This window comes from Chlorocebus sabaeus, chromosome 10 (genome assembly GCF_047675955.1).
Source record: "Chlorocebus sabaeus isolate Y175 chromosome 10, mChlSab1.0.hap1, whole genome shotgun sequence".
NCBI classification, from domain to species: Eukaryota; Metazoa; Chordata; class Mammalia; order Primates; family Cercopithecidae; genus Chlorocebus; species Chlorocebus sabaeus.
The window spans coordinates 90,739,026-90,751,317 of NC_132913.1; the positions used below are offsets into that span (position 1 = coordinate 90,739,026).

General features: G+C 42.3%; 1 protein-coding gene across 4 annotated transcripts in view; it reads left to right on the forward strand.

Annotated features, from left to right (window-relative positions):
* CYP20A1 (cytochrome P450 family 20 subfamily A member 1) overlaps positions 1-12,006 on the forward strand; it is a 66,851-nt gene extending 54,845 nt beyond the window's left edge. For all 4 annotated transcript variants that reach the window (XR_005241466.2, XM_038001721.2, XM_038001716.2 and 1 more), the window contains 2 exons: positions 2,783-2,872; positions 3,067-12,006. Coding sequence is in view for 3 of the 4 variants with exons in the window: in XM_038001721.2 (XP_037857649.1) it covers positions 2,783-2,872; positions 3,067-3,217 (241 nt within the window). In the remaining variant the exon portion in view is untranslated. The remainder of the gene's footprint in view (positions 1-2,782; positions 2,873-3,066) is intronic.
* The last annotated feature ends 286 nt before the right edge of the window (positions 12,007-12,292 follow it).

A 12,292-nucleotide genomic window follows, 5' to 3' on the forward strand; every position in this document is an offset into this window, starting at 1 on the left:
GCCACCATGCCCAGCTAATATTTTTGTAGTTTTAGTAGAGATGGGGTTTCATCATGTTAGCCAGGATGGCCTCGATCTCCTGACCTCGTGATCTGCCCACTTCAGCCTCCCAAAGTGCTAGGATTACAGACGTGAGCCACCGTGCCTGGCCTTTTTTGTTTTCCAGTGCGTTTTTCTATTCTTTATTTTTATTGCTTCTCTTTTTGCTTTTTTTTTAATTTATTTTTTATTTCAATAGGCTTTTGGGGAACAGGTGGTATTTGGTTACATGAATAAGTTATTTGGTTGTGATTTCTGAGATTTTGGTGCACCCGTCACCCAAGCAGTATATACACTGTACCCAATGTGTAGTCTTTTATCCCTCATAACCCCACCCTTTCCCCCCAAGTCCCTAAAGTCCATTATGTCATTCTTATGCCTTTGCGTCCTCATACCTTAGCTCCTAAGAATTTCCCTTTTTTAAAAATTCAGAATTTAAGTCATTTAAGAATACTTGTTTTTGCGAGGAATTTTTTTGTTCTGTGGTACGTGGGTTGTTTTGTTTTTAATATATGCGTTTCTTCAACGACTTTACAGAGTAAAATTCTATACAACAAAAAATGTTTCTTAGGCCCTTCATTTCCCTTACTTTATTTTTTTTTCTGAGGCAGGATCTTGCTCTGTTGCCCAGGATGGAGTGCAGTAGTGTAAACACGGGCTCACTGCAGCCTCAACCTCCTGGGCTCAAGCAATGCTCCTACCTCACCCTCCAGAGTAACTGGAACTATAGGTATATACTATCCCGCCTGGAGGATTTTTTTTTTTAATTTATTTTTATTTTTATTTTTTTCGAGACAGAGTCTCGCTCTGTTGCCAGACTGATCTTGCAATAAGCAAGACGCCATCTATGAAAAATAATGGGCTGGGCGCGGTAGCCTGTAATCCCAGCACTTTGGGAGGCTGAGGCGGGCGGATCACCTGAGGTCTGGAGTTCCAGACCAGCCTGACCAACATGGAGAAACCCCGTCTCTACTAAAAATACAAAATTAGCCAGGCATGGTGGCTCATGCCTGTAATCCCAGCTACTCGGGAGGCTGAAGCAGGAGAGGTGGAGGTTGCGGTGAGCCAAGGTCATGCCATTTCTCCCCAGCCTGGGCAGCAAGAATGAACCTCCATCTCAAAAAAATAAAAAATAAAAAATAATGATAATAATCACACATGTATAGAGTATGCTTTTCATTCGCTTTAATCCAGATACCCTCCTAGAATTCAGTGACTTAAAAGAAGTGTCGTACACCTTTTTTTTTTTAAGTCGGAATCTCAATCTGTTGCCAGGCTGGAATGCAGTGGTGCGATCTCAGCGCACTGCAACCTCTGCCTCCCAGGTTCAAGTGATTCTCCCGCCTCAGCCTCCCAAGTAGCTGAGACTACAGACATGCACCACCACACCCAGCTAATTTTTGTATTTTTAGTAGAGACGGGGTTTCACCGTGTTGCCAGGATGGTCTCAATCTTTTGACCTCGTGATCCACCTGCCTCGGCTTCCCAAAGTGCTGGGATTACAGCCTTGAGCCACTGTGCCCAGCCTTTTAAAAATTTTTAATAGAAATGAGGTCTCGCTATGTTGCCCAGTCCTGTCTCGAACTCCTGGGCTCAAGTGATCCACCTTGGAGTCCCAAAGTGCTAGGATTATAGGCCTGAACCACTATGTCCAGCCTTTCTCACCTATTAATCTAGATGTAATATAATTGATAAATACAATTTTAAGGCTGGAGCCTCCAATTTTAAGACATAAATTTCAGTTGAAGAGGCAATATAAAATTTCTTACATATTGATAAGGTGGTCTCATGTAACAGGTCTTAAATGTATTTAAATATTCATTATATGATTTTCTATGATTTATCCTTACATTTCACAAAATAATATAAACTTGTGTAACTATCTTATACCTAGGTATTCTCGAGAAATATATTTTGCATCTATTATTTAGAAATAATAAAGTAGGCTGGGCGCCATGACTCGTGTCCATAATCCCAGCACTTTGGGAGGCTGAGGCAGGTGGATCATGAGGTCAAGAGATCGAGACCATCCTGGCAACATGGTGAAACCCTGTCTCTACTAAAAATACAAAAATTAGCTGTGCGTGATGGTGTGCGCCTGTAGTCCTAGCTACTTGGAAGTCTGAGACAGGAGAATTGCTTGAACCTGGGATGTGGTGGTTACAGTGAGCCGACATTGTGCCACTGCACTCCAGCCTGGCGACAGAACGAGACTCCGTCTCTAAAAAAGAAAAAAAAGAGAGAAATAATAAAGTGCCAGTCGCAGTGGCTCACACACCTATAATCCCAGCACTTTGAGAGATCGAAGCAGGAGGATCACTTGATCCTAGGAGTTCAAGACCAGCCTGGGCAACATAGGGAGACTGTACAAAAAAGTGTTAAAAGTAGCTGGGCCTGGTGGCATGTGCTTATAGTCACAGCTACTCAGGAAGCTGAGGTAGAAGAATAGTTTAAGTCCAAGAGGTTGAGGCTGCAGTGAGCCTTGATTGCAGCGTTGCACTCCAGCCTCGGTGACAGAGCGAGACCCTGTCTCAAAAAAGAAAATATAGTAAGAAACAGTGATAGACTAAATATATGTTAAATAATTTGAGAACATAAAAATAAGTGACATTTAAATATAATGTAAGAGCACTTTCTATTTTCAGTCGATTTTTAACTTTATTACATACTTGTGTTCTTTTAGTGTCAACATGTAAAATGCCAGTGGAGCTATATTGTGATTAACCTCAAATTTTCTTTTTAGGTTTGATCCAGATCGGTTTGATGATGAATTGGTAATGAAAACTTTTTCCTCACTTGGATTCTCAGGCACACGGGAGTGTCCAGAGTTGAGGTGAATAATAGAATGCCAGACTCTCTTCTTAGAATTTTGATGATCACTGTTGATGAGAATGGGCAATCTATATGATTAAAGTATAATTTTATTATTATTATTGTACTTTAAGTTCTGGGGTTCATGTGCAGAGCATGCAGGTTTAAAGTATACTTTTTAATCTTTAGTAACTAGTTGACTTTCTTCCTGACTAGGTTTGCATATGTGGTGACCACAGTACTTCTTAGTGTATTGGTGAAGAGACTGCACCTACTTTCTGTGGAGGGACAAGTTATTGAAACAAAGTATGAACTGGTAACATCATCAAGGGAAGAAGCTTGGATCACTGTCTCAAAGAGATATTAAAATTTTATGCATTTAAAATCATTGTTAAATTGATTGAGGAAAACAACCATTTAAAAAATCTGAGTTGAATCCTTTTATAAACCAGTAACACTTTGTAATATAAACACCTATTTGTACTTAATTTTGTAAATTTGGATTTTTATATATCATATTTTCTTCATTATACGCATTTGACTTACTGCACAGTATATTGATCATTTTAATGGGAAACTTTAGATTTCTACTTTTTATTTTTGTTTTTTCACTTTCTTTGCCATTATTTTTATATTCTTTTTCTTACTGTGGGCTCTAAAATCAGTGTTCTTGATGAAAGAAATTATTTTGCAGAAGTTGGGGAATCGCGTTTGTTGATTATGCATAAAATAGAAACATAGGCTGGGTGCAGTGGCTCACACCTGTAATCCCTGCACTTTGGGAGGCCAAGGCAGGTGGATCACCTGAGGTCTGGAGTTTGAGACCAGCCTGGCCAACATGATGAAACCCCGTCTCTACTAAAAATACAAAAAATTGGCTAGGAGTGGTGGCCCACGCCTGTAATCCCAGCACTTTGGGAGGCTGAGGCGGGTGGATCATCTGAGGTCAGGAGTTCGAGATCAACCTGGCTAACATGATGAAACCCATCTCTACTAAAAATACAAAAAATTGGCCGGGCGTGGTGGCTGACACCTGTAATCCCAGCACTCTGGGAGGCCAAGGTGGGTGGATCACCTGAGGTCCAGAATTCAAGACCAGCCTGGCCAATATGATGAAACCCTGTCTCTACCAGAAATACAAAAAATTGGCCGGGTGCAGTGGCTCACACCTATAATCCCAGTACTTTGGGAGGCTGAGGCAGGCAGATCACTTGAGGTCAGGAGTTCGAGATCAGCCTGGCCAACATGGTGAAACCCCAGCTCTACTAAAAACACACACACACAAAAATTAGCTGGGCATGGTGGTGTGCACCTGTAATCCCAATTACTCAGAAGGCTGAGGCAGGAGAATCGCTTGAACCTGGGAGGCGGAGCTTGCAGTTAGCCGAGATCGCACCCCTGCACTCCAGCCTGGGCCACAGAGCGAGACTCTGTCTCAAGAAAAAAAAAAAAAAAGATAAATGGACAAAAGACATGAACAAACAGCTTTTATAGGATAGCATGGCTAACCAACTTTTAGAAAAGTGTTTAGTCTCACTAGGAAGTAACCAAATATTGGGGCAGAGCACAGTGGCTCATGGCTATAATCCCAGAACTTTGGAAGGCCGAAGCTGATGGATTGCTTGAGCCCAGGAATTCGAGACCAGCCCGGGCAACATGGGGAGACCCTGTCTCTATAAATATAAAAAAAATTACTGGGCATGGTGGCACACACCTGTAGTCCCAGCTATTCTGGAGGCTGAGGTGGGAGGATCACTTGAGACCAGGAGAGGTTAAGGCTGCAGTGATCTGTGATCACACCACTGTCCAGCCTTTACAACAGTGCAAAACCCTGTCTAACAAAAAAGGCCGGGCTCATTGGCTCATCTCATGCCTGTAATACCAGCACTTTGGGAGGCCGAGGCAGATGGATCAGTTGAGGTCAGGAGTTCGAGACTAGCCGGACCAACGTGGTGAAACCCCATCTCTACCAAAAATACAAGAAAAAAAAAATTAGCCGGGTGTGGTGGTGCACATTTGTAATCCCAGCTATTCAGGAGGCTGAGGCAGGATAATCACTTGGAACCCAGGAGGTGGAGGTTGCAGTGAGCTGAGATTGTGCCACTGCACTCCAGCCTGGGTGTCAAGAGTAAAACTCATTCTAAAAAAAAAAAAAGTTGGGGGAGCTATTTCAAGAATATATTAATAAAGTAGGCCAGTCACAGTGGCTCATGCCTGTTATCCTAACACTTTGGGAAGCCAAGGTGGGCGGACCACGAGCTCAAGAGATTGAGACCATCCTGGTCAACATGGTGAAACCCCATCTCTACTAAAACTACAAAAAATTAGCTGGGCATGGTGGTGTGCGCCTGTACTACCAGCTACTTGGGAGGCTGAGGCAGGAGAATTGCTTGCGCCTGGGAGGCAGAGATTACAGTGAGCTGAGATCAGGCCAGTGCACTCCAGCCTGGGCGACTGGGCCAAGACTCTGTCTCAAAAAAATACATATATATATTTTAAGTATTTTTCAAAATTACACTTTAGCACTTACAAATTTTATATATAATACTTTATTGATGGCATTGTATATTAGTCCAGCTTTTTTGGCTACACTATTTATGAGGGATTTTTTTTTTTTTTTAAGACAGCCACCATGGGAAATATGCCAAGTACAGATAGTGAGGAAAGAAAGGAAGAAAAATGATAATTGTCTGCAAGTGGGCTTATTTTTAACACTGCTGAATTTCATTTGTAATTTTACTTTCAAGAATGTACTCTGGTAGACTGAGGTGGGTGCATTGCTTGAGCCCAGGAGTTGGAGGCTTTAGTGAGCTGTGATCACAACACTCCACTCAGCCAAACCTGAGTGATAAAGTGAGACCCCATCTCTTTAAAAAAAAAAAAAAAAAAAAAACCCTTTGTTATTGAGTTATTTTATGTAATTTATTGGTAAATACCTAACATTTTAGACCTAGTCATTACCAGTTAACAGAATTTAATTGGATGCAGTCTTTATTCTTGAAAAACAAATTAATTTTTGGAATAACTTAAATTCTAAAACTTTGGCCGGTTGCGGTGGCTCATGCCTATAATCCCAGCACTTTGGGAGGCCGAGACGGGCAGATCACCTGAGGTCAGGCGTTCAAGACCAGCCTGGCCAACATGGAGAAACCCCGTCTCTACTAAAATTACAAAATTAGGCGTGATGGCGCATGCCTGTAATCCCAGCTACTTGGGATGCTGAGGCAGAATTGCTTGAACCCGGGTGGTGGAGGTTGCCGTGAACCGAGATCGCGCCATTGCACTTCAGCCTGGGCAACAAGAGTGAAACTCCATCTCAAAAAAAAAAAATTCTAAAACTTTAAGTGAAATTTATTATGCCTTCCCACTTACTTTCTGTGGTTTTGTGTGTATAGAGCATCTTCCTTTGTTACCCAAGTACCTTGAATGGGTTGGAAACTGGCGGTAGAACATAAGAGTACCAATTGATATGTAAACCGAGTGTCAGATCAGATGAGATGAAAGAGGTGGAGTTTAAAGCAAGTGAGATATGATAAACAATGATGAAAGCAAAAATAGGGCAGTTGAACCAGAGTCAGCCAGTAGGCATAATTGTCAATAAATGAGGCAGTGTAGAATAACTAATAATGATTGGAATCAAGGAAAAGAGAGCATGAAGGAATCAGCTCAATTAGTATGTTTTATCCACGGTTACATGACTAACAAAGGATTAAAAAATTATTCACTAGATAATTTTTTAAATAAAAATACTGTTAATATATAAACTAAGTTATTCATTTGCTATCATTCACGTGACAAAAATATGTGTTCTTTGTACTTATCAAATGACTCAAATTTTGGCCACTTCAGTGTCACTGATGGCTTATAGAATGATTCTAGCAGGACCCAAGTTATTGAACTATCAAATGAGTTTTTAATTGATATTGAAGTAAGTAATTTAAGTTTTGTAGCTTTTGGGATTTTTAAAAACTACTTCACTGATTTTTATTCTTTTTGATAGTTCAGAAGTGTATTGTTAAAAAACATAAGCATGGCCGGGCACAGTGGCTCACTCCTATAATCCCAGCACTTTGGGAGGCCATAGCGGGCAGATCACCGGAGGTCAGGAGTTTGAGACTAGCCTGACCAACATGGAAAAACCCCATCTCTACCAAAAATACAAAATTAGCCGGGCATGGTGGAGCATGCCTGTAATCCTAGCTACTTGGGAGGCTGAGGCAGGAGAATCGCTTGAACCCGGGAGGCGGAGGTTGCAGTGAGCTGAGATCACGCCGTTGCACTCCAGCCTGGGCAACAAGAGCAAAACTCCATCTCAAAAAAAAAAAACACACACACACAGAAAAACAAACAAAATAAAACAGCCGGTTGCAGAGGCTCATGCCTATAATCCCAACACTTTGGGAGGCCGAGGCAGGTGGATCACCTGAGGTCAGGAGTTCAAGACCAGCCTGACCAACATGGAGAAACCCCATCTCTACCAAAAATACAAAATTAGCCGGGCATGGTGGAGCATGCCTGTAATCCCAGCTACTTGGGAGGCTGAAGCAGGAGAATCGCTTGAACCCAGTAGGCAGAGGTTGCAGTGAGCCAAGATCGCGCCATTGCGCTCCAGCCTGGGCAACAAGAGTGAAACTCTGTCCCCCAGAAAGAAAAAAAAATAAGCACATAACTTTTTTCTTTTCTTTTTCTTTTCTTTTTTTTTTTTTTGAGGCAGAGTCTTGCTTTGTTGCCCAGGCTGGAGTGCAGTAGCGTGATCACAGCTTACTATAGCTTCCACCTCCTGGGATCCAGCGATCTTCTCACCTCAGCCTCTAGAGTAGCTGGGACTACATGTGCAAGCCACCATGCCCAGCTGTTTGTTTTTGGTTTTTTGAGACAGTGTCTCCCCGCGTCACCCAGGCTTGTCTCAAACTCCTAGGCTCAAGTGATCCTCCCACCGGGGCCTCCCAAACGGTTGAGATTGCACATGTGAGCCACTGCACCTGGTCCAAAAAACATTTTTTTTATGAACCAAAGACTTCTTTCAAACTTGTGCTAACAAAATTTAAGGCAATATTAATTGTGTGCATGTGTTTGGGAAAAATCAAAAAACTTACATGATACCTGTCTCACAAAAGTATAGTTCCATTTTTTTATATAAATAGATTCTATCTTATTTATAACCCCTATGTCAAAATTTGTTTCTTTTATCTAAAAATAGTTTGTATAAAAATCTTTACTGCTTTATTATGAAATAATGTTTATTATAGAAAAATCTAGGAAAACACAAAAATGTCAAACTCAGTTAATAGTCTCACTATTTGAAGTTAACCACTGTTAAGATTCTGGTTTTTTTGTTTGTTTGTTTTTTTGAGACTGAGTCTCGCTCTCTGTCGCCCATGCTGGAGTGCAGTGGCACCATCCTGGCTCACTGCAACCTCTGCTTCCCAGGTTCAAGTGATCCTTCTGCCTCAGCCTCCCAAGTAGCTGAGATTACAAGCATGTGCCACCATGCCTGGCTAATTTTTGCGTTTTTAGTACAGATGAGGTTTCACCATGTTGGCCAGGCTGACCTTGAACTCCTAACCTCAAGTAGTCTGCCCACCTCGGCCTCCCAAAGTGCTGGGATTATGGGTGTGGGGCACCATGCCCAGCCCCACTGTTAAGATTCTAATGTAGGCCAGGCACAGTGACTCATGCCGGTAACTCCAGCAGTTTGGGATGCCGAGGAGGCCAGATTTCTTGAGCTTTTGGAAGTTTGAGACCAGCCTGGGCAACGTGATGAAACTTTGTCTCCATAAAAATATATAAAAACTTAGCCAGCCTTGGTGGCACCACCTGTAGTCCCAACTATTCAGGAGACTGAGGCGGGAAGATGGCTTGAGCTCAGGAGGTCAAGGCTACAGTGAGCCATGGTAGTGCCCCTGCACTCCAGCCTGGTTGACACAGCAAGACCATGTCTCAAAAAAAAAAAAAGATTCTAATATAGATACTCTTTTTATGCATCTGTAGTTTATATATATTATACAAAATATTTGCATTTAACATATTTGAACCAATAGTATTTTCTACAACCAGAACATTAGTATTCTTGTCATTCTGAATGTAGGCACAGATTTTTGTCATTCTTTCTTTATCTTTTTTTTGTGTGTGTAACGGAGTCTCACTCTGTCACCAGGCTGGAGTGCAGTGGCGTGATCTCGGCTCACTGCAACCTATGCCACCCTGGTTCAAGCGATTTTCTTGCCTCAGCCTCTGAGTAACTGGGGTTACAGGCGCGCGCCACCACACCCAGCTAATTTTTGTATTTTTAATAGAGACAGGATTTTACCATGTTGGTTAGGCTGGTCTCGAACCCTTGACCTCGTGGTCTGCCCAACTCAGCCTCCCAAAGTGCTGGGATTATAAGCACGCACCACTGCGCTCAGCCCCTTTCTATTTTATGTTTTTATTTATTTATTTTTTTTGAGACGGAGTCTCGCTGTGTCACCCAGGCTGGAGTGTGGTGGCACGATCTTGGCTCACTGCAACCCCCGCCTCCCAGGTTCAAGCAATTCTCCTGCCTCAGCCTCCTGAGTAGCTGGGATTACAGGTATGTGCCACTATACTCAGCTAATTTTTTTTATTTTTGAAGTAGGGACAGGGTTTCACCATGTTGGCCAGGCTGGTCTTGAACTCCTAACCTCAGGTGATTCACACTCCTTGACCTCCCAAAGTGCTGGGATTACAGGCGTAAGCCACCGTGCCCAGCCATTTTTTTGTATTTTTAGTGGAGACAGGTTTTCACTATGATGGCCAGTGGTATATTTAGTTATTTAAGGAGTGATCAAGCAATAGGTTTAAATGATGTACTATTCATAATTATTGAAAAAATAGGCCGGGCCTATAATTCCAGCACTTTGGGAGGCCAAGGCAGGTGAATCACTTGAGGCCAGGAGTTTGAGACCAGCCTGGCCAACATGGTGAAACCCCATCTCTACTAAAAATACAAAAAGTAGCCAGGCATAGTGGCAGGTGCCTCTAATCCCAGCTACTCGGGAGGCTGAGGCAGGAGAATTGCTTGAACCCAAGAGTCGGAGGTTGCAGTGAGCCAGGATCGTGCCATTGCACTCCAGTGTGGGTGACAAGAGCGGAAGTCCATCTCAACAAAAAAAAGAAAAAAAGAAAAAATTTAGCTGGCCTTTGGGGCACATGCCTGTAATCCCAGCTTCTTGGGAGGCTGAGGCATGAGGAAAAAAAAAAAACCTGGGAGGTGGAGGTTGCAGTGAGTTGAGATTGTGCCACTGCACTCTAGCCTAGGCAATAAAACAAGATTGTCTCAAAAAAAAAAAAAAGTATTGAGAGAATAATATACCACTAATATTAAAGGAAATTTTTGGCTGGTACCGTGGCTCACACCTGTAATCCCAGCAGTTTGGGAGTCCGAGGTGGGCGTACAACTTGAGGTCAGGAGTTCAACAACAGCCTGGCTAACATGGGGAAACCCCATCTCTACTAAAAATACAAAAATTAGTGGGCATGGAGGTGGGCGACTGTAATCCCAGCTAGTTGAGAGGTTGAGGCAGGAGAATGTCTGGGAGGTGGAGGTTGCAATGTGCCGAGATCGCGCCACCGTACTCCAGCCTCGGTGAAAGAGTGAGACTCTGGAGGTCTCAGCCAGACTCTGGAGGTCTCAGCCCAGGCTGGAGTACAGTGGCATGATCTCGGCTCACTGCAGCCTGTCTCCCCGGTTCAAGCGATTCTCCTGCCTCAGCCTCCCAAGTAGCTGCGACTACAGGCGAGTGCCTCCATGCCTAGCTAATTTTTTGTATTTTTAATAGAGACGGGGTTTCACCATGTTAGCCAGGATGGTCTTGATCTCCTGACCTTGTGATCTGCCCACCGCAGCCTCCCAAAGTGCTGGGATTACAGGTGTGAGCTATAGCACCCGTCAAAAAAAGGAATTTTTAAAAGGAAAAAGAATGCTACCAACCTAACCACATTTCTACAACTGTTTATATTTTCCCCTGTTCCACACACATACATTTTTACATAGTACGTTCATTGCAGCATGATCTACTTTTCACTTAATAAATTTTAAACATTTTCCAGCCGGGCGTGGTGGCTTACGCCTGTGAGAGGCCAAGTCAGGCTTATTGGGTGAGTCCAGGTGTTTGAGTCTAGCCTAGGCAACGTAACAAAACTCCATCTCTACGAAAAATACAAAAATTAGCCAGGTGTGCTGGTGCACACCTGTAGTCCCAACTACTCAGGAGGCTGAGGTGAGAGGATCGCTTGAGTCCAGGAGGTAGAGGTTGCAGTGAGCCATGATCATGCCACTGCACTCCAGCCTAGGTGACAAAGCACAACCCTCAAATAAATAAATAAAGTTAAACATATTCCTTTATTCATTTTTGTAAGGGCTTCAGGGAATAGGCTTTTTTAAACGGAATAGAGTTATAAATCAATTTTAATATTTGACTTATAGAATTTTATGACACTAAATGGATAATTGTAAAGTTTGAGTTCGGATCCATTTTGTAAGACATTCAGGCTATAAAGAAGGTAATAAATCACACTCTTCCAGTTCTACCAATTTAATTGGTTTACAGTTCGGTGGCAGTCTTTTTTTTTTTGAGACCGAGTCTCACTTTGTCACCAGGCTGGAGTGCAGTGGCGCCATCTCAGCTCACTGCAGCCTCCCCCTCCCAGGTTCAAGCAATTCTCCTGCCTCAGCCTGCCGAGTAGCTCAGACTACAGTTGTGCCAACCACGCCCAGCTAATTTTTTATTTTTAGTAGAGATGGGATTTCACCATTTTGGCCAGGATGGTCTCCATCTCTTGTGCTTGTAATCTGCCTGCCTCGGCCTCCCAAAGTGCTCGGATTACAGCCGTGAGCCTCTGCGCCTGGCCCATTGACTGACTTTCTAGAGACTGGGAATAGATATTGTTATAATATGTGATAAATAGACCTTGTTATAGTATGTGATAAAATGCCATGAGCAAATAAGTTACACATATCCTGTTTGGTAATTTTTTAAAAAACGTTTATTTACATCTAAAATACTTATTTTAACTTTAAACACATGATGGTATGAAATGAAATTTTGTTACTTTACCATTGTAACTATCATAAAGTCATAAAGTATCTGTCCCCAAAAAGGCAACCAATAAATATTTTTGAGTAAATGAATGAAATCTTCATTGTCGGTGTTCTGTGCATACAGAATAAAGGAAATGATTGATGTTACTTAATAGTTAAAAAAAAATTCAGAAGCTGAACTATCCATAAAGCTATTTTGTGATGTGCTGAATACTCCATTAATAGAAGTGTTTAAGAGGATTTTGTATGCCTGCCTTCCACTCATGCCTGTATTAGATGTGAACATAGATTTATAATATAGTACTATACAAAACACAACTAAAATAGTTGGTAACTAAGTAGTCATTTTTTCCTTCTGTATCCTTTTTTTTTTGAGACGGA